At 49.7% G+C, this 26,618-nt stretch overlaps 1 protein-coding gene across 1 annotated transcript in view; it reads right to left on the reverse strand.

Moving 5' to 3' along the window:
- Window positions 1–25,536, reverse strand: part of ECE1 (endothelin converting enzyme 1) — a 112,158-nt gene extending 86,622 nt beyond the window's left edge. The window contains exon 1 of the mRNA XM_074934002.1: window positions 25,506–25,536. Within this exon, the coding sequence (XP_074790103.1) occupies window positions 25,506–25,508 (3 nt within the window). The 5' untranslated portion in view covers window positions 25,509–25,536. The remainder of the gene's footprint in view (window positions 1–25,505) is intronic.
- Window positions 25,537–26,618: the final 1,082 nt, after the last annotated feature.

The raw sequence follows: 26,618 nt of genomic DNA on the forward strand, positions 1-26,618 counted from the left end.
CTCCTACAGCTCTGATTGGCCGGGAACCACAGCCAATGGGAGCTGCGGGGGCGGCATTTGTGGATGGGGCAGTGCGCAGAGCTGCTTGGCTGTGCCTCCACATAGGAGCTGGAGGGGGGACATAGCTCAAGAAGTTCCCAGAAGCAGCGGCAAGTGCCACCCAGAGTCTGCACCCTGATCCCATCCCGTGTCCCAACCCCCTGCTGTGATCCACCTCCCACCCTCCAAATGCCTCAATCCCAAACTGGAGCACCCTCCTGCACCCCAAACCCCTAATCTCCAACCCCACCCCAGAGGCAGCACCCCCAGTCAGAGCCCTCACATCTAAAACCCCTGCCCCAGCCCTGATCCTCTTCCTGCCCTCCGGTCCTCTTGGTCTCAGCCCAGAGTACACTCCTACACTCCAAACCCCTCATCCCCAGCCCCACTCTAAAGCCCGCACCCTTAGCTGGACCCCTCAGCCTCCACTGCACCCTCCTGAGCCAGCCCAGTGAAAGTGAGCGAGTGACAGAGGGAGGAGGGATGGAGTGAGTAGGGACAGGGCCTTGGAGGAGGGGCAGGGCAGCGGGCGGGGCAAGGGTGTTCGGTTTTGTGCGAGTAGAAAATTGGCACCGTAGGCGATTCTCTTGCCTGTTTCAGCATCGAACCAATGCCCAGCATGCTAGCAGAGGTTGTGTTGCTGCAGGAGCTATCTTCTGGACGAGTAGGTTTGAGATGAGGTCTGTAAGAATGTGCCTTTTTATGGCTGTCGAAGAAGCGACTGAGAGCCGCCCATTCTGCTGAAGCAAAAACAAAAGGCCCCATTTGCAGCAAAGGTACAGCTGCATGAAACTGGTTGGTGTCAAGTCTGCATCGTGTTTGTTGAATCATCTCTGTCTTTTTCTGGTTTTGATTAATGCCCGCTGGCATGTGTGTTCAAATTAACCCCAAAACTTCAAGCAATAACAACTCTGCAGAGGAGCTTGAGGAAACTTCCCCATGAAGGCAATGGGGAAAGAGCACACTGTAAGAATATCTGCACTTTGAGCTGGAGATGTCATTTCAACTCAGGTACACATAAACTTGCTAGCTTTGATCATTGCACTAAAAACAGAAGTGCAGCTGCAGTGTTACGGGTGGCAGCATAGGCTAGTATGACCCTGCACCCGAGGTACTTCCTCGGGCTATTACCTTCCCTGCCGCAGTGGCTACACTGATATTTTTAGTGCTCTGACTCATAGACTTTAAGGCCAGAAGTGGTTCGGGACTATTTAGAAAAGCTGGACGTGCACAAGTCCATGGGGCTGGATGCGCTGCATCTGAGAGTGCTAAAGGAGTTGGCGGATGTGATTGCAGAGCCATTGGCCGTTACCTTTGAAAACTCTTGGCGATCGGGGGAAGTCTCGGACGACTGGAAAAAGGCTAATGTAATGCCCATCTTTAAAAAAGGGAAGGAGGAGGATCCTGGGAACTACAGGCCAGTCAGCCTCACCTCAGTCCCTGGAAAAATCATGGAGCAGGTCCTCAAGGAATCTATTCTGAAGCACTTAGAGGAGAGGAAAGTGATCAGGAACAGACAGCATGGATTCACCAAGGACAAGTCATGCCTGACTAATCTAATTGCCTTCTGTGACAAGATAACTGGCTCTGTGGATGAAGGGAAAGCAGTGGACGTGTTGCTCGTTGACTTTAGCAAAGCTTTTGACACGGCCTCCCACAGTATTCCTGCCAGCAAGTTGAAGAAGTTTGGGCTGGATGAATGGACTATAAGGTGGATAGAAAATTGGCTAGATTGTCGGGCTCAACGGGTAGTGATCAATGGTTCCATGTCTAGTTGGCAGCCGGTATCAAGCGGAGTGCCCCAAGGGTCGGTCCTCGGGCCAGTTTTGTTCAGTATCTTCATTAATGATCTGGAGGATGGTGTGGATTGCACCCTCAGCAAGTTTGCAGATGACACTAAACTAGGAGGAGTGGTAGATACGCTGGAGGGTAGGGATAGGATACAGAGGGCCCCAGACAAATTAGAGGATTGGGCCAAAAGAAATCTGAGGAGGTTCAACAAGGACAAGTGCAGAGTCCTGCACTTAGGACGGAAGAATCCCATGCACCGCTACAGACTAGGGACCGAATGGCTCAGCAGCAGTTCTGCAGAAAAGGACCTAGGGGTGACAGTGGATGAAAAGCTGGATATGAGTCAACAGTGTGCCCTTGTTGCCAAGAAGCCCAATGACATTTTGGGATGTATAAGTAGGGGCATTGCCAGAAGATCAAGGGACATGATCATTCCCCTCTATTCGACATTGGTGAGGCCTCATCTGGAGTACTGTGTCCACTTTTGGGCCCCACACTACAAGAAGGATGTGGAAAAATTGGAAAGAGTCCAGCAGAGGGCAACAAAAATGATTAGGGGACTGGAACACATGATTTATGAGGAGAGGCTGGGATTGTTTAGTCTGCGGAGAAGAAGAATGAGTGGGGATTTGATAACTGCTTTCAACTACCTGAAAGGGGGTTCCAAAGAGGCTGGCTCTAGACTGTTCTCAGTGGTACCAGATGACAGAACAAGGAGTAATGGTCTCAAGTTGTAGTGGGGGAGGTTTAGGTTGGATATTAGGAAAAACTTTTTCACTACGAGGGTGGTGAAACACTGGAATGCGTTACCTAGGGAGGTGGTGGAATCTCCTTCCTTAGAAGTTTTTAAGGTCAGGCTTGACAAAGCCCTGGCTGGGATGACTTAGTTGGGGATTGGTCCTGCTTTGAGCAGGGGGTTGGACTAGATGACCTCCTGAGGTCCCTTCCAACCCTAATATTCTATGATTCTATGACCATCATGATCATCTAGTCTGACTCCTGCATAGAACCCCATCCACCCACTCCTGTAACAGACCCATAACCTCTGGCTGAGTTACTGAAATCCTCAAACCATGATTTAAAGACTTCAAGTTACAGAGAATTCCCCATTTACAATAGTTTATGGTGATCAGTTAGACCCTGAGCATGTGGGCAAGACACACCAGCCAGACACCTGGGAAAGAATTCTCTCTAGTAACTTAGTGCCCTCCCCACCTAGTGTCCATCTCCAGCTGTTGGAGATATTTGCTAATAGCAGTTATGGATGGGCCATATGCCATTGTAGGCAAGCTCATCATACTGTCCCCTCCATAAACTTATCAAGTTCAGTCTTGAAACAAATTAGGTTTTTTGACCTTATTATTCCCCCTAGGAAGGCTGTTCCAGACCCTCACTCCTCTGATGGTTAGAAACCTTCATTTAATTTCAAGCCTAAGCTTCTTGATGACCAGTTTATAACCATTTGTTCATGTGCCAACATTGGCCCTTAACTTAAATAACTCCTCTCCTTCCTTGGTGTTTATCCCTCTGATGTATTCATGGAAAGCAAGAATCTCTCTCCTCAGCCTTCGTTTGTTAGGCTAAAACAAGCCGAGCTCCTTAAGTCTCCTTAGTATGGTAGGTTTCTCCATTCTTCTGATCTTCCTAATAGCGCTTCTCTGCCCCTGTTCCAGTTTGAATTCATGTTTCTTAAACATGGAAGACCTGCACTGCAAACAGCATTCCAGATGAGGTCTCACCAGATATCAAAATGGTAATAATACGTCCCTATCTCTACTGGAAATACCTCTCCTGATGCATGCTAGGACTGCATTAGCCTATTTCACTGCTGCATCACATTGGTGGCTCATAGTTATCCTATGATTGATACACCCAGGTCTTTCTCCTCCTCTGTCATTTTCAACTGATATGTCCCCAGCTTATAACAAAAATTCTTGTTGTTAGTCCCTAAGTGCATGACCTTGTACTTTGCACTATTAAATTTCATCCCATTTCTATTACTCCAGTTTTCAAGGTCATCCAGATCTTCTTATTTGATATTCTGGTCCTCCTCCGTATTGGCTATACGTACCAACTGTGTGTCATTTGCAAATCTTATTAGCATGCTCCCACTTTTTGTGCCACAGTCATTAATAAAAATGTTAAATAAGATTGGTCCCAAGACTGATCTTTGAGGAACTCCACTAGTAACTGGCCTTCAGCCTGACAGTTCACCTTTCAGTATGACCCATTGCAGTCTTACCTTTAACCAGTTCTTTACCCACCTATTAATCCCCATCTTCTCCAGTTTAACTAATAATTTCCCATGTGCAACTCTATCAAATGATTTACTGAAATCCAGATAGATTATATCTACTGCATTTCCTCTGTCATGAAAATCAGTTCTCTTCTCAAAGAAAGAGATCAGATTGGCCTGGCACGATCTACCTTTTGTAAAACCATGCTGTATTTTATCCCAGGTATAGGTATTTTATTTACTCTCTCACAATACCTTGCATATAACTGAGGTCAAACTAACAGGCCAGCAGTTTCCTGGATCACTTTTCTTCACCATTCTTAAATATAGGCACTATATTTGCAATTCTCCAGTCATAGGGTACAAACCCCAAGCTTACAGGTTCATTAAAAATCCTTGCTATTGGCCTTGCAATTTCATGTTCCAGTCCTATCAAGCTGTTTGAGTTTGGTTTCCACCTCCGATGTGGTAATTCTACTCCAATATTGTCCTTTCCATTAACCACCTGCCACTGTCCTTAAGCTCCTCACTTATGGGCAAGGATAGCTCAGTGGTTTGAGCATTGGCCTGCTAAACCCAGGGTTGTGAGTTCAATCCTTGAGCAGGGGGTTGGACTAGATGACCTCCTGAGGTTGCTTCCAACCCTGGTATTCTATGATGATACCCCTATTAAAAACTGAGGCAAAATATTTGTTAAGGTGTTGGGCCAGGCCTAGATTATCTTCAATCTCCATCCCATCCTCAATGCTTAGCAGTTCCACTTCTTCTTTCCGTGTTTTCTTTTTATTTCTATGGCTGAAGAACCTTTTACTATTGTTTTTAATCTCCTGTGCAAGTTCCAGTTCTGCTTGGCTTTTGGAAGTTCTCACTTTTTCCGTACACTTTCTGAATGCAAGAGGTAGCTTTCTTTGCTGATCCATTCCTCGTAGGCTTTCTGCGTTCTTAAAATAACCTCTGAGATGCTTGTTCATCCAGTTTGGGCTGCAACCCTTCCCTATGAATTGTTTGCCCTTGCTTGGGATATTGGGTTCAGGTATTTTTTGTAACTTTGATTTAAAGTAATTCCAAGCCTCCCATACATTCAGATCCATAGTATTTGTCCTTGGGTCTGTATCTGGGAAGTTAAAGTCTCCCATAATCACACAATTCCTGGTAGTGTTTATTTCATTAAAATATTAAAGGAGGTCTCTATCCATATCCAAATCAGATCCTGGGGGTCTATAGCAGATCCCAAGCACTATCTCTGTGGAGCCTCTGTTACCATTCTTCCCCAAACTGAATTTTATCCAAATAGATTCCATTGTATCCATTCCATCATTTCCTTAGTCCACCGTGCCTTTAATATACAGTGCTACTCCACCACCCTTACCTTTACTTCTGTCCTTCCTGATCAGCACATACCCTCAATACCTTTGCTTGAGTCATGACTACTGTTCCACCAAGTTTCTGTTATCCCTGTTATATCGGGTTTCATTTCCTGCACCAGTAGTTTTAAGTTCTAGTTCCTCCGTTTTGTTACCCAGGCTCTTTGCATTGGTGAACAGACAACTTCATTCTTTCTGCTTGGCCTTACCCAGATTCCTCACCTGATTAGGTACAGTCATTTTACTGCCAGTATCACCTACCTGACCATTCCTGTCAAGTGATCTTGGGATTTTCTCCTACCTCTGTTGTTCCTTTCGCCATTGCTGTAACCCCTCTCACCTGATTTTCCTCCTTCTCAATATTAGGATCAGGCATGGAGATTACATGAGCATCTTCCAACCATCTCCCCCAAACTCCTTGTTTAATGCTCTTTTAAATTAGCTGTACCAGCCTCCATCACAGCCCCCCTACTTAGGTGGAGTCCATCCCAAGAGAGCAGCCCTCCGTCTGTGAATACCTCCCCGGGGTCAACATCCCAAAGCCCTCCTTGTAGCACCACTGCCTGAGCCATCTGATGATCATCATAATCTTGTCCTGCCTTCATTCCCTCTTCTAGGGGCAGGTAGAATCCCACTGACGATCACCTGAGCCTCCATTTCTTTAAGCATCTTCCCCATCCTGGCATAGTTTCCCTTGATGTGTCCCAGCGAAAATTTAGCAGTATCATTTGTTCCCACATGAAGGACAATCAGTTGATTCTTTCCTGCTCCCTTTAGGTTCCTTTTCAGTCTCAGGTCCACATCTAATATCTTAGCTCCTGGCAGACAGCACACCTTTCTGTTCTCCAGATCAGCTCTGGGTTTCACGCCTGACTGTTTTTCTTAGTAGGGAGTCTCCAATCATGTAGATTTTCGTGGTGTTGGTGTGATTCTCCAGCCTTCCCTCTTCTCTTCTCAGCAAGTTAAAGTAGTATGGGCTGGATGAATGGACTATAAGGTGGATAGAAAACTAGCTACATCAATGGCTCCATGTCTAGTTGGCAGTCGGTATCAAGCGGAGTGCCCCAAGGGTCGGTCCTGGGCCAGTTTTGTTCAACATCTTTATCAATGATCTGGATGATTGGATTAATTGCACCCTCAGCAAGTTTGCAGATGACACTAAGATGGGAGGAGTGGCAGATATGCTGGAGGGTAGGGATAGGATACAGAGCGACCTAGACAAATTAGAGTGGCTCGGCAGCAGTTCTGCAGAAAAGGACCTAGGGGTTACAATGGACGAGAAGCTGGATATGAGTCAGCAGTGTGCCCTTGTTGCCAAGAAGGCTAATGGCATTTTGGGCTGTATAAGTAGGAGCATTGCCAGCAGATCAAGGGACGTGATCATTCCCCTCTATTCGACATTGGTGAGGCCTCATACTGTATCCAGTTTTGGGCCCCACGCTAAAAGAAGGATGTGGAAAAATTGCAACGAGTCCAGCAAAGGGCAACAAAAATGATTAGGGGGCTGGAGCATATGATTTATGAGGAGAGGCTGAGGGAACTGGGATTGTTTAATCTGCAGAAGAGAATAATGAGGGGGAGATTTGGTAGCTGCTTTCAACTACCTGAAAGGGGGTTCCAAAGAGGATGGCTCTAGACTGTTCTCAGTGGTAGCAGATGACAGAACAAGGAATAATGGTCTCAGGTTGCAGTGGGGGAGGTTTAGGTTGGATATTAGGAAAAACTTTTTCACTAGGAGGGTGGTGAAGCACTGGAATGCGTTACCTAGGGAGGTGGTGGACTCTCCTTCCTTAGAGGTTTTTAAGGTCAGGCTTGACAAGCCCTGGCTGGGATGATTTAGTTGGGGATGGTCCTGCTTTGAGCAGGGGGTTGGACTAGATGACTTCCTGTGGTCCCTTCCAACCCTGATATTCTATGATTCCCTCCCAGAGTTTATGTCTGCTGCCCTAGCACATAAGGTCCCAGGACGCTCCTATTTAAAGAGCAAACCCCTGCTGGAGACCTAAGCAAGGGCAGTTAGTGTCTGTCTGGAGTTGCCTCCCTTTGTCCAGCCATCAGAACCTGAGTCTCCTGCCTGTGTATTGCCATGGACCTTCTCTCCTCCAGCCCTGGCTGAGAGAGGCTTTGCACAAATCAGCTTCAGCGATCTCATTTCAAGGCCCTAAGAACTCCAGTCTGACCCATCTCTGCCACGTTCACTCATGAACCCGCCCTGCCCTGGTACTGCTTTTCATTACAGTCCTGGCCTCCCTTGGACCCATTTGCTTTACAGTGGCATCCCTGTATTGTATTCCCTGCACCATTGTATTCCTATTGTGATGTTTGCAACATTTCCCTGTGGGCTGGTTTCCTTTCTCATCCATTATCTTAACGACCCTCCTGGGAGGATGTGTCATGTCCCTTTAAATCTGTGCCAGGGAGCTGGGGGGTAAGACAGCAGCACAGGGTCCCAGATCCATTGACTTCAATGGAAATTAGGAGCCTACATACCTTTGTGGATCTGGGCCAGGATGACTGTCCCCTTTAGGAGGGGGGCAGGGTTCAGTGCAGCTGACTGATTACCTGCTGCCCAACTGGGCTTCAGGGAAGGCACTTGGACCTTACAAAAGGAGAAGCAGCTGCAGACGGGGATTTGCAGATGCCTGCAAGCAGAGCAGGGAGCAAGAAGGCTCCTAAGTCAACAGGGGGAAGACATCAATGGCCTGTGGAAAGGCCAAATTCCAGGCAAGAGGTGATGGGAGATCGACCGTCAGGGAGGAGGTACTGGGCTAGGCCCTGATGAAAAAGGAGTGAAGGCTGTAGTTTGAGTTCTCTTTTGAAAGATGCTGTGCAGGACTTAATAATTGGATCCCAGAAGGGGAGGGTTTTGAATATCTGGACTGTGTGGCCCCGAGTAAAGGGGAAACTAAGGCAGGCCCCAGCAGAGCCACACTAGCCTGAAGGTGGCGCTACAGGGCAGGCATGCCCTTTGACAGAAAGGTTCTAAGCTCTCCAGGGAAGCAGAGCGAAGGACACAGCAGCTTAGGGCTAATACTGTTTTCCTTATTCTAACAGAGTTCCTAGTTCAGTGATAGAAGAAAGCAGCTCTTCATGTGATTCTTTACCACTGTCCTGGCATAGATGTAAGAAGCAGGGGACATATTCTCCCAGATGCAGATTCCCCTCCCCTGGCACAAGGAGCAGGAGATACCTTGAACTTTGCCTTGTGGAGCTTCCTGATCATCACTTCATGGAGCAATGGGGAGAGCTGCTCCCCTTGCAGGCCCCTAAGCTAGCAGATCTCCTGCTGGGCTGTAAGGAGAGCACATGCCACCTTCCCCATAGTAACCCTTCCTCTGCACTGGCACACACACTCTCTCCTGGAGGGGAGGCTGTGGCTGCTAATGCCTCTTGAGGCAGCAAATCCAGTTTCTTGCCGGAAGTCAGTGAGGTGTAAAGGGGGGCAAAGCCCAAGAGCAGTCACTACCAGAGCCATCCCTAGGGTGCGGCGAATCAGGGCGACCGCTCTGGGCCCCGCTGGCCAGCGCGACTGGCTGGTGTGCATGGGCAGTGCGTGAACCCAGCCCTGCCCCTTCTGCATGTCCCGGAACCCATGGCCCCCCACCACTGCCACTGGCCCCCGCCCCGGGCTGGCTAGTGCCTGCACCCCCACCCCCCAAGTGCCAGAAGGGACAGCGGCATGGCCCAGCCCCCTGGAGCCCAGCGGCACTGCCTGGGGAGGCAGAGTGCGGACAGGGCCACACCTGGCTGTTTGGAGAAGCACTGCCTCCCTCAGCCTCTCTTATCCGCCGCCCAGCAGGGTCGGTTCCAGAAGTGACGGATTCGTCACTTCTGCCCCAGGCTCCGCACCCCCCTAGGAACGGCCCTGGTCGCTGCCCCTCCCAGAAAGAGAGGGAGTTGAGAAGTAGGCTAGACCCAGGGTCTCCAACTCCCAGCTGGCTACCCTAACTACTGGACTACAGTGTCAGGCTCACATTCACTCGCTTTGGCCCAGTAATTAGTTAAGCATTTAGTCACAGTGGAAGAGTCATTGGGCCAGAGAGAGGGAGAACGGGTCTGTAGTCAGTCACTAGGGCACCCACCTAGGGGGCAGGAGACCCTGGGTCCAGGCCCCCGTTCCAATTGCTCGTTCATTATTTATCCAGAGTGGGACAGCTTCAGCAGGAGAGAGTGAGGGAGCCCCACAGCAGAATATCCCAGAACCCAGTAGTTCTGAGCTTGCACCTGAGAGGAGTGGGAGACCTCTGTTCAAACGCCTTCTCTCCCTCAGACAGAGCGGGGAACTGAACCCGAGGCTCCCACATCCCAGGCAAGTGCACTAACCACGGGGATAAAAGTTAGGAGGTGGGCACCAGCACCACCTCCTGCTTGGGCTGCGTTTTCAAAAGGACCCGACCGTGTAAGTTTGAGCAGAGGCTCCCTACTAGATGGGGCCCCAAACCCAGGTTACGGGGCCAAAGGCCTGTCTTCCCCTGCTGTGTGAGTTGCCCTGCGGCTCAGGTGGGAGATGATGTCCGGATGCACAGAAGGAGGCAGGAACACAGGCACCGTGGGACTTTAGGCACCTATAGGACTCGGTGGGCGTTTTGTGGATCACAGTGGAGCCAAAAGTGGGACTTAGGTGCCTAAATCTTGGGTTTTGGAGCGTAAGTACTTTTTTGTGGGGCCCACACTTAAATTGCATTGACATGAGGGGGACCAAAGCACACCGACATGGTGGAAAGAACAGGAGTACTTGTGGCACCTTAGAGACTAACCAATTTATTTGAGCATAAGCTTTTGTGAGCTACAGCCCACTTCATTGGATGCATGGTGGAGTACTCTTAAACAGGATGCATTTAAGCTTGTGCTATAATGCCTTCCTGAACTGGGACCTAGTTCAGCCACAAGCTATTGGGCTTGATGCAGGGCTCACTGGGTGGATTCTTTAGCCTGCATTATAATAATAATTCCTAGCTCCATCTAGCCAGGCTGCCTGAGAACAGCCCCCAACCCATGTCCTGCCCAGGGCAAGTGAAGGGTCCAGGGCTCCCCACAGCGGCCCAGGCTCCCTGGGCGGCTCTTACTGAGGCCCAGCGACAGCTTCTGGCCTGGCCAGGGGATGGGGCCTTGGAGGGAAGAGGCAGAGCAGGGCAGGGGCACTGAGAGGGACCGGGCATTGTGGCAAGGGGGAGCTGCCCTCCACCGGGAAGAGGCTGGGGCCACTAGCAGGACTGTGCTTTGCGGGGGTGGGAGATCACCTTGTCAGCTCCCCTGCCACGAAGTACAGCTCTCGCTGGCGCCACTCCGCGCCGGCCTCAGGCTTGCAGTTTGGGGGGCAGGGTGGCCACTTGCCCCCCAAAGTATGTCCATGTTAAAAAGTGGGCAGGCAGTGCCCCGTTGCTGCCCCCGGTTCCGGCACCCCTGCAACCTCTGTGCAGCACCTGGGCAGACCCAGTACACTTTACCCAGCTGAGATGTCCTAGAGCCTCCCTCCCATGTGTGTACTTGAAACCTTCCCACAAAATAACCCCTCTCAACCAGCTGGCTTGACATAAAGAAATACACAAAAAAGTGGAAGCTTGGACAAATGTGCAGGGAGGAGTATAAAAATATTGCTCAGGCATCCAGGAGTGAAATCAGGAAGGCCAAAACACACTTGGAGTTGCAGCTAGCAAGAGACGTTAAGAGTAACAAGAAGGGTTTCTTCAGGTATGTTAGCAACAAGAAGAAAGCCAAGGAAAGTGTGGGCCCCTGACTGAATGAGGGAGGCAACCTAGTGACAGAGGATGTGGAAAAAGCTAATGTACTCAATGCTTTTTTTGCCTCTGTCTTCACTAACAAGATCAGCTCCCAGACTGCTGCACTGGGCAGCACAGCATGGGGAGGAGGTGACCAGCCCTCTGTGGAGAAAGAAGTGGTTCGGGACTATTTAGAAAAGCTGGATGAGCACAAGTCCATGGGGCCGGATGCACTGCATCCGAGAGTGCTAAAGGAGTTGGCGGATGTGATTGCAGAGCCATTGGCCATTATCTTTGAAAACTCATGGCGATCGGGGGAGGTCCCGGACGACTGGAAAAAGGCTAATGTAGTGCCCATCTTTAAAAAAGGGAAGGAGGAGGATCCTGGGAACTACAGGCCAGTCAGCCTCACCTCAGTCCCTGGAAAAAATCATGGAGCAGGTCCTCAAGGAATCAATTCAGATGCACTTAGAGGAGAGGAAAGTGATCAGGAACAGTCAGCATGGATTCACCAAGGGCAAGTCATGCCTGACTAATCTAATTGCCTTCTATGACGACATAACTGGTTCTGTGGATGAAGGGAAAGCAGTGGACGTATTGTTCCTTGCCTTTAGCAAAGCTTTTGACACGGTCTCCCACAGTATTCTTGCCAGCAAGTTAAAGAAGTATGGGCTGGATGAATGGACTATAAGGTGGATAGAAAGCTGGCTAGATTGTCGGGCTCAACGGGTAGTGATCAATGGCTCCATGTCTAGTTGGCAGCCGGTATCAAGCGGAGTGCCCCAAGGGTCGGTCCTGGGGATGGTTTTGTTCAACATCTTCATTAATGATCTGAAGGATAGCGTGGATTGCACCCTCAGCAAGTTTGCAGATGACACTAAACTGGGAGGAGAGGTAGATACGCTGGAGGGTAGGGATAGGATACAGATGGACCTAGACAAATTAGAGGATTGGGGCAAAAGAAATCTGATGAGGTTCAACAAGGACAAGTGCAGAGTCCTGCACTTAGGACGGAAGAATCCCATGCACCGCTACAGACTAGGGACCGAATAGCTAGGCAGCAGTTCTGTAGAAAAGGACCTAGGGGTTACAGTGGATGAGAAACTGGATATGAGTCAACAGTGTGCCCTTGTTGCCAAGAAGGCCAATGGCATTTTGGGATGTATAAGTAGGGGCATTGCCATCAGATCGAGGGACGTGATCGTTCCCCTCTATTCGACATTGGTGAGCCCTCATCTGGAGTACTGTGTCTGGTTTTGGGCCCCACACTACAAGAAGGATGTGGAAAAATTGGAAAACGTCCAGCGGAGGGCAACAAAAATGATTAGAGGACTGGAACACATGACTTATGAGGAGAGGCTGAGGGAACTGGGGATGTTTAGTCTGCGGAAAAGAAGAATGAGGGGGGATTTGATAGCTGCTTTCAACTACCTGAAAGGGGGTTCCAAAGAGGATGGATCTAGACTGTTCTCAGAAGCAGCAGATGACAGAACGAGGAGTGAATGGTCTCAAGTTGCAGTGGGGAAGATTTAGGAAAAACTTTTTCACTAGGAGGTGGTGAAACACTGGAATGCGTTACCTAGGGAGGTGGTGGAATCTCCTTCCTTAGAAGTTTTCAAGGTCAGGCTTGACAAAGCCCTGGCTGGGATGATTTAGTTGGGGATCGGTCCTGCTTTGAGCAGCGGGTTGGACTAGATGACCTCCTGAGGTCCCTTCCAACCCTGATATTCTATGATTCTATGCTATGAAATCAGTCTTTGGAAATAGTTATTTAATGTAGCTCTAATTCTCTCTTCCCCTTCGGGTTTCCTTTGAAATACTGAAATGCCAAAGGGGAGCAGCCTCCCTACCACAGGCTCTCTGCTGCTCTGTGGCATCAGAGGGGGGCAGAACAGAGGACTGCAGCGAGAGGTCAGGCTAAAGAATGCCGAGGTCACAGTCCTTGCTCCCACGCAAAGACTCCAAAGAAGAATTCAGTGGCTGCATGACAAAGCTAGCCAAAAAAGAATCACCCAAACAGGTCCACAAACTGTAGGACGTTCATGGGCAGATCATGCTTACAGAAGGAAGTTCTTCTTTTAAGCAATTTCAGGATGCTAAAGGAAGGGACCGTGCCCTAGACCAGGGGGGTGACATTTTCATAGAAAGGACCACATCTTAAAGAGAGAATGTCCTGTGTTTCCCTTATCTGTTGTCATCACTGGGGCCTAGTTCCCCTTCTGTTTGAGGTAGCCTGGCCCTGTTTCCCTCCTGTTTACTTTGCACAATATCCTTGTCTGATGGCAGTAATTGACAACATGGAAGAGTAAAGTAAGGAGATATTTTTAGCTTCTCTTAATGCAATTTAGCAGCTGGAAACAAGGAAGGAACCATGCGGCAACCAGCTCTCCACAGACCACCAAGTGCCCGCAGACCACAGTTTGAGAACTGCTGTGATAGGAAAGAAGAGCAATCAGTCTAAGACACATTGCTTTCCACTTAATGACAGGTTTCAGAGCAGCAGCCGTGTTAGTCTGTATTCGCAAAAAGAAAAGGAGTACTTGTGGCACCTTAGAGATAAATTGGTTAGTCTCTAAGGTGCCACTAGTACTCCTTTTCTTTTTTCCAGTTAATGACATTCTGCAGAATAAGATCCACCCTGCAGTTTCAGCTGGATACAGTCCCCTTTGTTTTCGTTCCTAACAGTGGACTATTCGCTGCCATGCTGGGCCCCAGAGGAGGCTGCCTTTCAGCAGTACGTGAAGTGGCTTATTAGTGTCTTTCCTTTCCTAGAAGAGCCACTGTTTGCACAGAGTAGCAATGCGTGGGTAAATGGTTTTTGGCGTGCATTGGGCTTCTTTAGGACAAGTGGAACTATAGAAATCCAAGATTACTACTCCCATTGTCATCACTCCCAAATTATAAAACCATCCCATTCCAGTACTGGGGAGCCCTAGCCTAAAGCCAATGGGACAAATTCATCCCAGATGTAACTGCACTGACTTCAATAGAATAACATCAAGGATAAGCCACCTTGGAGCCACTTTTACAGGCTCTGAGCCTTGGTTTACACTACAAACTTATGTCTGTATAACCACATTGCTCAGGGGTTTGAACAAGCAATGCAGTTATACCGACCTAACTTCCGGTGTACACAGTACTATGTTAACAGAGGGCTTCTCCCATCTACATAGCTACCGCCTCTGGGAGAGATGGGGTACCTCTGCTGGTGAGAGAAGCCCCCTTGACTCTCGTAGATCTACGCTTTAATGTCCACTCTGCTAGAGAATCTGCCTGCCATAGCGGGACACCTTGGACATGCAGTCAGTACAAGGGGAGCTGCCTTTGTTTAATTCTGCTCAGAGGACTCTTACACACCAGAGCATGTTAAAACTGGGCAGCCGTTTTTCTGGTTGTTTCCACTGCAGTTGCGGATACATGCAGGTAAGCTCACGCTTTCTCAAAGGGCTGCTTCCCCTTTCTCCTATGGTAGAGTTACACTTCTGCCTTTCTGATGCTGGGCTGTTAGTCTGCAAGTAGCATCTCAAAAGACCACCATTGTACACCGTCACTGGAACTATGGGAAGTGAGACGCCACAGCTGATGCACACTGAACACATGGCTTCAGCAATTAGTGAATGGGGTGAAAACTAAGGCAAAGACAGGCTGGGCATTTCCTTGAGGTTTAAAAATACCCTTCCTAAAGGGCTAACCTTGGTGCAGCTAATCCTGCTCTTCCTCCTGCAGTGTCCAGACCCGCCCTGGAACCCAAGTGGTCCATTTTGCCTGCTCATCCATCTGGCTCCAAGGAGTTCTGGTATCTCTCTGCATCAGCATTTGTTACACACTCACCGCTGTGTTATCAGAGCACCAAACTGGGCTTATGCATCCCAAGCACAAGTCCCCCAGAATGAGCCATTTCATTAAAGCACCCCACAGAATAAATGATATTGACTAGGTCCCTCAAATGCCACTTTTGGGGGACACCTAAAAGAAAGTGACCAACGCACCCAACTGGAAGGAGACCCCCTAGCGATGCCTTCCCTGATGGAAGACCGATCAACAGGTTCTTACAGATACCTGTACACTCCCACTGACTTCACTGGCAGCACGATTTGGCCCTAAATCTCTGTGCTAAATCTGCCCAGAGCAGCTGGCTGCCTGTTGGATGATCCCTCCCAAAGCAAGTCTTGATCCATTTCCTAGCCCCGGTGGTGTCATGTGCCTTAGCATCAGATCCCATAATCCCCACATGTGCAAAACTCCCATTGACCAGCAGCTGCTTCATTCCCATCCTTCTCACATTCCATTATTATTAACTCGGTTTATTTTGGTGGTGTCTTAGGCCAGGGCGCTGTTGTCCTAGGCACTGCACAAACCTGCCCTGAAGAGTTCACAATCTCCATAGACGGGGCAGGCAAAGGGCAGGGGAAAGGGGTGGACATACAAGCAGTGACATAGCCCAGCACATGCCATTCAGTGACAGGGAGATTTGCCAGCAAGAGGGATATGTGTGCTCAGCCCCATCCTTCCAATCAGATGATAATCCCACCATATAACTGCACCATGGAGTCTCAGCAAATGAAACCAACCAGACTGGACAATGCCAGGCCCCCTGGAGGAAACCCCTTTCACCAGACAGAAGCAACTACAGTGCTAACCCAGCGTCCCCTAGGCACCAGACCCTCTTCCCCAGACGATTTTTTTAAAAGGTTAAAAACAAGAACAATTCCATGAAGTCAGAAGCTGACTTACCTCTTGCCAATTCAGACTGGAGGCAGCGGCAACGGCCTGGGATGATTCTTTTAGATGGAAAAGAGTCCCAGGAGAATCTTTAAAAGAACTCTCGTCAAATACTGGGGGAAGCACCAGACCTCAGAGGACTGTGCAGCTTGTATATGCGAGCCCCTGCTGAAGCTTGTGTTAACAGAGCCCAGCCCACACACTGTCAAGGTGCAGCTGCGTGAGAGCATACGCACGAGAGGTTCCCTTTCACTGAATCACTTCCTCTGCTAATGATTGCCTGATATCCTCTGAAGCAGAGAGAGGATGCTGGGGGTTGGGCTGTCGAGGTCGCACTTGTTTGCAAATGTTCTTCCCTTTTGGATGGTTCTGTGCACGTTGCACAGGAGCTGTGTCTGTGAGAACCCAGTACAGAGCTCAGAGCCTTCAGCACCTGGCAGGATCCATTCTCCGGGGTGCAAAGTAAACAATATGCACTTTCCAGCTGTCTGAACAATCATACTGTAAAGTGGACTTTAAAGTGGATCCAGTGGCTAGAGTGTGCTTGGGCTTTCAGAAAGCCTTTGACAAGTGGAGTTCCCTCACCAAAGGTTCTTATGTAAAATAAGTTGTCATGGGATAAGAGGGCAGGTCCTCATGGACCAGTAACTGGTTAAAAGATAGAAAACAAAGGGTAGGAATAAATGGTTAGTTTTCAGTGGAGAAAAATAAATAGTGGGATCACTCCAAGGATCTATGCTATTCAACATAGTCATAAATTATCTGGAAAAAGGGTGGCAAAATTTGCAGATGATACAAAATTACTGAAAATAGTTAAGCCCAAAGCTAACTGTGAAGAGTTACAAAGGGATCTCACTGAACTAGGTGACTGAGCAACCAAATGGCAGATGAAATTCAATGAATCCATTAAAACAGATCATTTTAAAAGGCCAGGCAGCACAACGGCTAAGGTGGCTTCCCGCCTGCTCCGCTTCTGGAAGCAGCCAGCATGTCCCTGCAGCCCCTAGGAGGGGGACGGGGGGAACACGTCTCCACGTGCTACCCCCGCCCTGAGCTGCGGCCAATGGGAGCTGTGGGGTGGTGCCTGCAGACAGCAGCACATGGTGACCCCTCCGGCCCCCTGTCTAGGAGCTGCTGCCAGAGGGGCGTGTGGGTTGCTTTCGGGAGCCACCCGAGGTAAGCACTGTACCCCTCACTCTCTCCCACACCCCAAACCCCTGCCCAGACCCTGCATGCAAACTCCCTCCTAGAGCCTGACCCCTACAACCCCTCCTGCACCCCAACCCAGAGCTTGCACCCAAACTCCCTCCCAGAGCCCGACCCTTCCCCCCTCCCAAACTGCCTCCCAGAGCCTTAGGCAGGTGGGGAGGGAGGCGGGACTTGGACCTGTTCTGGGCACCACCAAAAATTACACAAACCTGCTGCCCTGAACACAGTCAACCAGTGGAACTCATTGCCAGGGGATGTTGTGAAGGCCAAAAGTATAACTGGGTTAAAAAAAAAGAATTAGATAAGTTCATGGAGGTTAGGTCCATCAATGGCCATTAGCTAGTGAAACAATCCCATGCTCCGGGTGTCCCTAAACCGCTAGTTGCCAGAAGCTGATACTGGACAACAGGGGATGGATCACTTGATAACTGCCCTGTTCTGTTCATTCCCTCTGAAGCACCTGGCACTGACCATTGTTGGAAGACAGGACATGGGGCTAGATGGACCATTGGTTTTTCCCAGTATAGCCATTCTTACGTAGGGGGAAGAAATGGATTGTGCCACTTTTTGCTTCTTTATGGCATATAAAAGCTCCTTGGAGGACTGTAACAAACCAATTGTTTGTTTTTTGGTCTCCATGAAGAAAATGGAAAATCAGGTCTTGTTTAGCCTAGAAGAATCTGTGGTGGCTAGAGAACTAGTGAAATATTTTGTTTTGTTCATATCTATTTAACTCCAATGTCTAATTAACACATAGGATAAATTCCGTATCTGCCATTGTTATTTGCAATGGTGTTGTAGCCATGTTTCTCCCAGGATAGGAGAGATACAAAGTGGGTGAGGTAACTTTTGTTATTGGACAAGCTTCTGTTGGTGAAAGAGACAAGCTTTCGAGCTCCCCAAAGCTCTTCTACAGGTCTGGAAAAGGTAACCCAGTGTATCACAGCTAAATACAAGGTGGGAGAGATTGTTAAGCATCAAGGTTCAGAGTAGCAGCCGTGTTAGTCTGTATCTGCAAAAAGAAAAGGAGTACTTGTGGCACCTTAGAAACTAACAAATTTATTCGAGCATAAGCTTTCGTGGGTTACAGCTCACTTCATCGGATGCATACAATGGAAAATACAGTAGGATGATTTTAAATACACAGAGAACATGAAACAATGGGTGTTACCATTCGCACTATAACGAGAGTGGTCAGTTAAGGTGAGCTATTACCAGCAGGAGAGAAAAAAACCTTTTGTAGTGATAATCAAGATGGGCCATTTCCAGCAGTTGACAAGAACATGTGAGGAACAGTGTGTGTGGGGGGGGAATACACATGGGGAAATAGTTTTACTTTGTGTAATGACACATCCACTCCTAGTCTTTATTCAAGCCTAAGTTAATGGTGTCCAGTCTGCAAATTAATTCCAATTCAGCAGTCTCTTGTTGGAGTCTGTTTTTGAAGTTGTTGTTTTTCCCCCCTTCTCTCCTGCTGGTAATAGCTCACCTTACCTGATCACTCTCGTTACAGTGTGTATGGTAACACACATTGTTTCATGTTCTCTGTGTATTTTCCACTGCATGCATCCGATGAAGTGGGCTGTAGCTCACGAAAGCTTATGCTCAAATATATTTGTTAGTCTCTAAGGTGCCATAAGTACTCCTGTTCTTTTTGAGGAATCTGGTTGTCTCAGTTTGCTTTGTTATGAAGGAGGTCAGGCTAGCTGATCACAGTGGTCCCTTCTGGCCTCAGAACTATGGAGTTTTGGGTCCCCATGCCCACCCTGAGACCATGAAAAGCTGGCCCCTTTAACATATCTTGATTTCAATGGGCGTTAGGACCCTAAAGACCTCCAAAGATCTGTGCCTTGGCCTGTGTCTCCAGAAACCCCACAGAACTTCTGCTCAGATTCCAGTCAGATTCACCAGCCTGGGCCTCCCCTCTGAAGTTTCCCCGAGAGCTGTGTAGAGCATGGAGTGGCTAAAAGCAGAGGGAAATGCTGACCTTGTGGTGTTTACACATTGTTATTTCTCCTGCCACCACCTCCTCCTGGCTAGAGCACTGTGATCTTGGCACACCTTTGGCTGCCTGCAGCGCCCACGTGTTTACAACCATGTGTATGTAGCAAGTGTATGAGGTGGATCCAAAATATTCCCTGGAGCAGGTGATGAGCAAATGACTCCATTCTTAAAAACAGCAAGACATGTGGGAGCGGGTTCATTCAGCAAACCCAGGATTTCTGAAACACAGAGCATGCGGCATACGGTCATCCTAGACCGGTACTCCGCCACGCTTTCAAGGCCAGAGCCTGCTCTCAGTTACACAGTAGAAAATCTGGAGTGACTCTGCCAAAGCCTATGGAGTTATTCTGAATCCAACCCCATATGGGAGTCAGCAAGGAAGAGTGGTCTGGTAAGTTAAAGCACTGGAGTCCAGCTTGGATTTCAGACTCCCTGCAAGACGTGAGGCAAGTCACTTAACATCTCTGGGCCTCAGTTCTCCAGTTGTAAATGGGGATCACAATATCCTTTTCTCCCACCCCTTTGTCTTGTCTGTTTATAGTCCATGAGCTCTTCAGGGCAGGGGCTGCCTCTCACTCCGGGTTTGTGACCCTCCTCCCCGCCACACACACACACACAAAATGGAACCCTGATCTTTAGTTGGGATCTCTAGGTGCTGCTGAGATACAAATAAGATTCTGCCCTTGGTGTGCTGGAAACCAGTGCAGAATGGGGGGGTATTAGAGTCTGATTCTGCTATCAGCTCTAAACCTGCACTGGTGCAAAGTGGCTGATAAAGGCCCTATCAGCATGTAACCACCATTGATTTCCATGAAGTTACTCCTGATTTACAAGGACATAAATGAGAAGAAAAAATCAACCCTGTGATTTTGCATTCATTCATTTTTAACCATGCAGCACTTTCCCTGGTTTTGCAGCTATACATCAAATTCCAAAGTCATTCTACTTCCCTCTCCCATCTTGGGATCCTACATCCAAACACCACAATTATGTGGGTGTTCGTGCATGCGGCCACACTTTCACTTCTCCTCCCAACCTCAATTTACTCATCTGTACGAGTTTGTTGGGGACATGCATTGTGGGGCTCAAATTATTAATGTTTGAAGAGCACTTTGAGAGCCACTAATGAAAGAGGATAAATAGAGGACTATTACTGTACTGTAATACAAATGTAAAGCAAATACCACCTTGATTTCTTTAGTGCCCAAAACTATTCTTGGTTTATAGATTTGTGCCTTTAGTCTTCCGTTTGTTCTAGGCTCTGGTAGCCTTGCCTTAATCATCTCTTCTTCCTATCTCATGAACCTCCCAAATCTTCTACCCCAAATCTTTTCTAACCCCACACTTGCCCTTCCTCCTAGCCATTCACTTCTTTTTAAAATCTAACCGGAGCCCGTCCTTTTCCCTTTTGCTTACCATTAGCCCTGCATTAACAAAGGAAGCTATATTTAAATGAAAGTACTGCTTACTGCACTGAACTCCTCTCTCCTTTAGTGGGCTCGCTCTGGCTGAGCAAAGAACTGATAAGTAATCCAGGATAGGGAGGAGCTGAAGGAAAATGAATTATGTGAGGCTGTCATGCACTGGGGAAGCACGTTTGTGGCACCCCAACTGGAGTGGGGTGCTCAGACCTGCTTAAGTGTGCGCCTATGTCACCTCTTAGTGGCTGCAACCCACAGTCTATATACCTTAATATTACCACCACTCAAATAAAATCTCCTTTAGCATAAGTGCTAGAGCAGGGATTCTTAAACTGGGGTTCAGGACCCCTCAGGGGGTCGAGAAGTTATTACATGGGGGGCCGTGAGCTGTCAGCCTCCACCCCAAGCCCTGCTTTGCCTCCAGCATTTATAATGGTGATAAATATATTTAAAAGCATTTTTAATTTTAAGGGGGTGGGGGGGTCACACTCCATGGCTTGCTATGTGAAAGGGGCCACCAGTACAAAAGTTTGAGAACCACTGTGCTAGACGTTTGTGCTCTGGAAGAAAAGCCTCTGAGTTCTATGTATGCTGCTGTATATGACCCAGTTAGCTAGTGAGCAGTGTCTGTTGTTTGAAACCACTGATTTAGTAAAGGAATGGACTATGGACCAAGTTAAGCAAGTATGAACTAGAAAAGGGGTCTCAAACACATGGCCCAGGCGCCGACTCCACCGGCAGCCAAGCTCCCCTCACCCCTCCCTGCCCGAGGGTGCCACGTCCCTGCTCCTCTGCCTACCTCCCAGCGCTTCCTGCCACCACACAGCTGTTTGGTAGTGCTTAGGACTTTCCAAGAGGGAGGGGGAGGAGTGGGGACACGGGCGTGCTCAGGGGAGAAGGTGGAGAAGAGGCGGGGATTCATGGACTAGATGAGCAGTCAGAGGTATGAAGTTCAACATGTACGATTCTTTGCTGTGAGTAGTTGAGAAGAATGTTTGTTAAAAGTGGCAACATATTTTGTATGAATAGTTACTTTAAAAAGTTCCTGCCATTACAGCTATGTTGATAGACTGTTACTGTAGATCATCATCAGTGTTACTGACCACATAATAAAATATAAACACCTGTAACTATTCCTTAAAACCTCTCTTCACATTACAGTTTTAAAAAAAGTTAATACATTGACTTTTAATAGCATACTATATTACTCTTCATTTTTTAACTATACTTTTATATCGTTGTATGAAAAGGTGTCAGTGATGCAGCCCTCGGGCCAAGGTACTAGTCCTCATGTGGCCCTCGTGGTGATTTGAGTTTGAGATCCTTGAACTAGAAGATCAAAGGCCAAGAACAAACATTTGTGCTGGACAACATTCCATGGGAGGGTCTATGTGAGCAGAGAAAGCCCAGTCCCCATCCCATGAGAGAGTAACAGATGTCATGGGACCAGCGGGCCTGCTTCTCACCCCGCGTCAGAGGGGTCCATTGATTTCAGAGGAGCCGCTCTGCACTTGCACCAGGGAAGTGAAAACAAACTCAGGCCCCCAGCATCCAAGTTTCTTTCTCTACTTAGAACTGGGGTGGGAGGCGGCAGGCAATTAAAACATAGTTCCAGTTAGCTTTTTAAAGTCCTACGGCCCTGGCTGTTTTGCCAAACACAGAGTCCTAAAAAGTCTGATAATCTCCATGGCTCCCCATGTGTGGGGGCCCTGCCACACATCAGCCCAGCTTATGAAACAATGTGCAAATGTCATTTATTGGGAGTTTGCTGATGTTGGAACAGCCTGTTCCGCCCTGGTTCTGCTGGGAAACATGAGCAATTTAATTATCAACTGGAAACACGGGCCTGAGAGAGCCAGGAAGCCCAGCCGACTCCACCCCCATCCTCCAAATGAGCCATTAGGGCCCTAGCTTTCTCATCCTCCCAATGCTTGTTCAATCGGCCTGGATTGTTGCATTGGGAAGCTTATTCCAACTAAGCCACTTAAATGCTTCAGCTTCCTTAGAGAGGGGGGACAAATATTGCTTTCTCTTGTACCCACTACGTTCCTGCTGAGCTACCAGCAGAAGCTTGGATCTTAAAAGATCGTCATCTCCCCAACATAGTGGAAGAGGGAGTGTGGTCCACTGGTTAGAATGGGCAATGGGTGAGTCAGGACTCCTAGGTTCCATTCTTGGCACTGTCACTGAGTCGCTGCGTGAACTTTGGCAAGTCACTTAACTGCTCAGTGCCTCAGTTTACTCATCTGTACGAGTGGGGGGGGGAGGGAAGTGTGTTGTGAGGCTTAAATTATGAAATGTTAGAAGAGCACTTTGAGAGCCACTGATGAAAGATCAATAAATAGGGGACTATTATTGTACTGTAATAACAGGGTAAAGCAAATACCACCTTGATTTCTTTAGTGCCCAAAACTATTCTTGGTTTATAGATTTCTGTGTTTAGTCTTCTGTTTGATCTAGGCTCTGGTAGCCTTGGCTTAATCATCTCTTCTTCCTATCTCATGAACCTCCCAAATCTTCTCTCCCAAAGGGCCCAGAGTGGTGTGACTCTTTAGTGAGCTACGACTCACCCTCTAGTCCCTGCCCCATTTGAGTTGCCATCTGCTGAACCTTTCCATCAACACAAGCACTGTCAACCATTAAGCTAACGGGATTCACAACAATGTAGTGACTTCCAGTTGCCCTCAGTTAACGTAGCCCTTCTGCAGGGTGCAGATCATCCCCCACCACAACCCAGGATGGGTTATTTGTTCAGATCAAACAGCTGCTGACAGATTCACAGTCTTGGCTATCAAAATCCCCATTGCTTAATGTTAAATGTTTGTAGCTTAGAAGGGCTATCAAGGGGTGTGTCAACAAACTGCATCACCAACCGCCTGCTTATTCCTTTGGGGCTCACTGCTGGGCGCCTCCCATCAGTCTCTGCTGTTTTCACTTTACACATCTCCTCTGTCCCAGCCAGATAATTTGGATAAGGAGCTTCTCTGCTTGCATATTACAGAGGCACTCAGATGTTTCAGTGATGAGGGCTATGAAAACCTACACTCAAAACCTGCTTTAAAGGGCTAAAACCTGAGATCCTGACACAGTTCCTGACTAGGCCAGACTCCTGTCAGCATCAGATAGAGCTGTGCTTGAGTAAACAACATCGCACCTGTAACACAGACTGAACCTGGAGACCTCAGAATCTAAAAGCATAAGCCTCTGCTAACTACCGCTGCAGCAGACTTATCAACCTCTCCATGGGACCCAGCCACCACTCGACAGTGAAGGAAAGTTGAAGTGCAGTTTAGGCTACACACTGCAAGCCTCATGCTTGGAGTGAAATTCACACTTACAATAAAATTGTTCCGGGGGGGTGTGGGGGGGGAGGAATACCTTTGCTCTCAGAAGCCTTCAGTGTACCACAGACCCCTCTATTGGGTACGCTAATGTAGTATGTGCTGTTTCAACTTATGTTCACTGCCTCTTGTTAATTCCTCCCCAATGTCCGATTAGTTAGGTCCTATCCCTTTAGTGATTCTTGTTCTGTTCCATGGCGCACACACACATGGAGAAGTTACATAAAACATAGAATACTCTTACTAGAAGGTTGCAACATAACACTACTGTATTTCTTACAATTCAGAATAACAACAACCAAGAACCCAAAACACAGGGAGAGAAAAAACAGACTGCTCCCTAAGGGACCACAGCACAACTCATCCCACTTTTCAGGCTTTTTTCAGACTGACTGTTGCAGTGCTCCCAGACACTTCTCCACAGAGTCCCCTAGCCTAAAACAGGACCAGAACCTCACCCCCATCCCGCCTCCCTGCATTCTTAAAGAGATAGCTTTCTATGCCAACACAGACCTCAATATACCATAATGCTGTAACTAGTTACATGTCTAGGTATTTCCCGCTCTTCTCTGATTCATGGCCTCAGGCTCCTTCCACGCAGACTGTGGCTCCTCAGCTTAGTCCCCTGCTGACCTCTTTCCAGTTTTAAGGTCAGCGTGGTTGCCAAATGCTGCTGCTGAACACGCGCTCCCTAGCTGAGAGCTTCTGGGTGGGCTGCACTGAGTTCAGGTCTGGGTGAGGTGAGGCAGCCATCCAGCCCCTGTTCTGGAAGGTTGATGGCTTTATGTGTGTCCCTCTCCTTAATCCAAGGCACTAAGATTTTGCATTTTCCTATCATCTCTGTGCTCACGGGCAGCCTCACAGCACTGACTTTACTCTCAGGGCTCTGATTCGGCCTGCTCTGGGCTCAGTGTAAAACCTGAGACAGATTCCTTGAAGGGCAGAATCCTCATTGTTTATTCCAAAGTCCTGCTCAGGAATCTGGAACAGAGAAGTCCAGCCAGGACATTACAAGTGGCTATAACATGGAGAGTGGAGTTTATGGTGGGATACATGGGAAGCGCCTAGATGATGGAGAGCACCTCCGTGCAAAACATGGGCTGTTCAGGCTCCCAAGTGGCACAGATATTGGCCAGACCATGTCTCTTGAGATATTCCTAACGCACCCCTCACCATGCTATCCAGACAGCCCATCAGGGTGCCGTAGCAGTCACTTTCTCTTCATTCCCTCCTGTTCCCAAACGGGGCCACTGCTAGATGTCACCTCGCCCTAGATCCCACTTGCTACTTTGGACCCGCCACTGCCTGAAGTTTCTTGGCCTCCAGATGTTCTCACCACATGGGAATCTGTCCGGGCTGGGTTAGTCTTTAAGGTGCCAGAGGACTCCTTGTTGTTTTTGTGGCTACAGATAGACACGGCGACACCTGGCGCTTGTCCATGCTGCCACCTGCTCCCAGTCTCCCCGCACGCTCCCCCGCTACAGACCCAGCCCTCCCGCCTAGCGCGGGGGCACAGAATTACTTCAGCCCCCCTCCCCTCCGGTCTCCCACACAGCCCGTCCCCACACCCAGGCGCCCTCCGGCCTGTCACAGCGCCGCGCGGGTGTCCGCAGCCCAGCGGCCTCCCGCAACCGCCCGGGCCCGGAGCGGCCACTCACCATGTCGAGCCTGCAGCGCTCTCCTCCCGGCAGCTGAGGGCGGGCCGGGCCCCGCGCTGGACGGGGCCGGGGCGGGGTCTGGGCTGGGCGGGCTCCGGGCTGGGGGCGGGGACGGGGTCTGGGCTGGGCGGGCTCCGGGGCGGGGTCTGGGCTCCGGGCTCTGCACTGGCCGGGGACGGGGCTAGCCCGGTCCGGGGGCGGGGTCTGGGCTGGGGCCGGGCTCGAGCGGGCTCGGGGCTCCGCACTGGCCGGGGCCGGGGCCGGGGCCGGGCTCGAGCTCGAGCTCGAGCTCGAGCGGGGTCTGAGCTGGGCTGGCCGGGCTCCGGGCTCCGCACTGGCCGGGGCGAGCGCTCGGCGCGGTCCCCTTCGGGCGCAGGAGCTCGGCCCGCCGGAGAGGCGGCGGCGCTGGCCAATGGCGCCGCTGCCGAGGGCGGTACCTGGCCGGAGCAGCCAATCAGGCAGCGGGGGGTTGGGCTTCCTGCCTCAGACTTCTCGCCGCCGACGCTGCCCGGCGAGGCCGGAGGCGGGCGCCTGCTCCCGGGTCGGGGCGGCCAGGGGCCCCGAGGGGAACGGCCCCGCCCGCCCCGCCCTCCGGTGCTCGCTCTGCCCCACCTCACTGTCGGCCGGGGCGGGGCCGGGGTGCTGGGGGTTGGGGTGCGGGAGGGGGGCAGGGGCAGGCTCTGGGAGGGAGTTTGGGTGCGGGGGGGGCTGGGGCAGGGGGTCAGGGTGCAGGAGGGGGGCAGGGGGTTGGGGTGCGGGAGGGGATTCAAGGTGCAGGCTCTGGGAGGGAGTTTGGGTGCGGGAGGGGGCTGGGGCAGGGGGTTGGGGTGCGGGAGGGGGTTCAAGGTGCAGGCTCTGGGAGGGAGTTTGGGTGCGGGAGAGCACTCACAGCTGGGAGTTGGGGTACAGGAGGGGGCTGTGGCAGCAGGTTGGGGTGCAGGTTCTGGCCGGGCAGTGCTTATCTTGGGTGGCTCCCAGAAGCAGAGGCAAGGTCTGGCAGCAGCTCCTAGGCTCATGGGCTGCTAGGCAGCTCTGCACACTTCCCCTGCCTCCAGGCGCCACCCCACAGCTCCCGTTGGCCATGATTCCCCATTCCCAGCCAATGGGAGCTGT

Source organism: Natator depressus, chromosome 18, assembly GCF_965152275.1.
Source record: "Natator depressus isolate rNatDep1 chromosome 18, rNatDep2.hap1, whole genome shotgun sequence".
Taxonomy (NCBI): Eukaryota; Metazoa; Chordata; order Testudines; family Cheloniidae; genus Natator; species Natator depressus.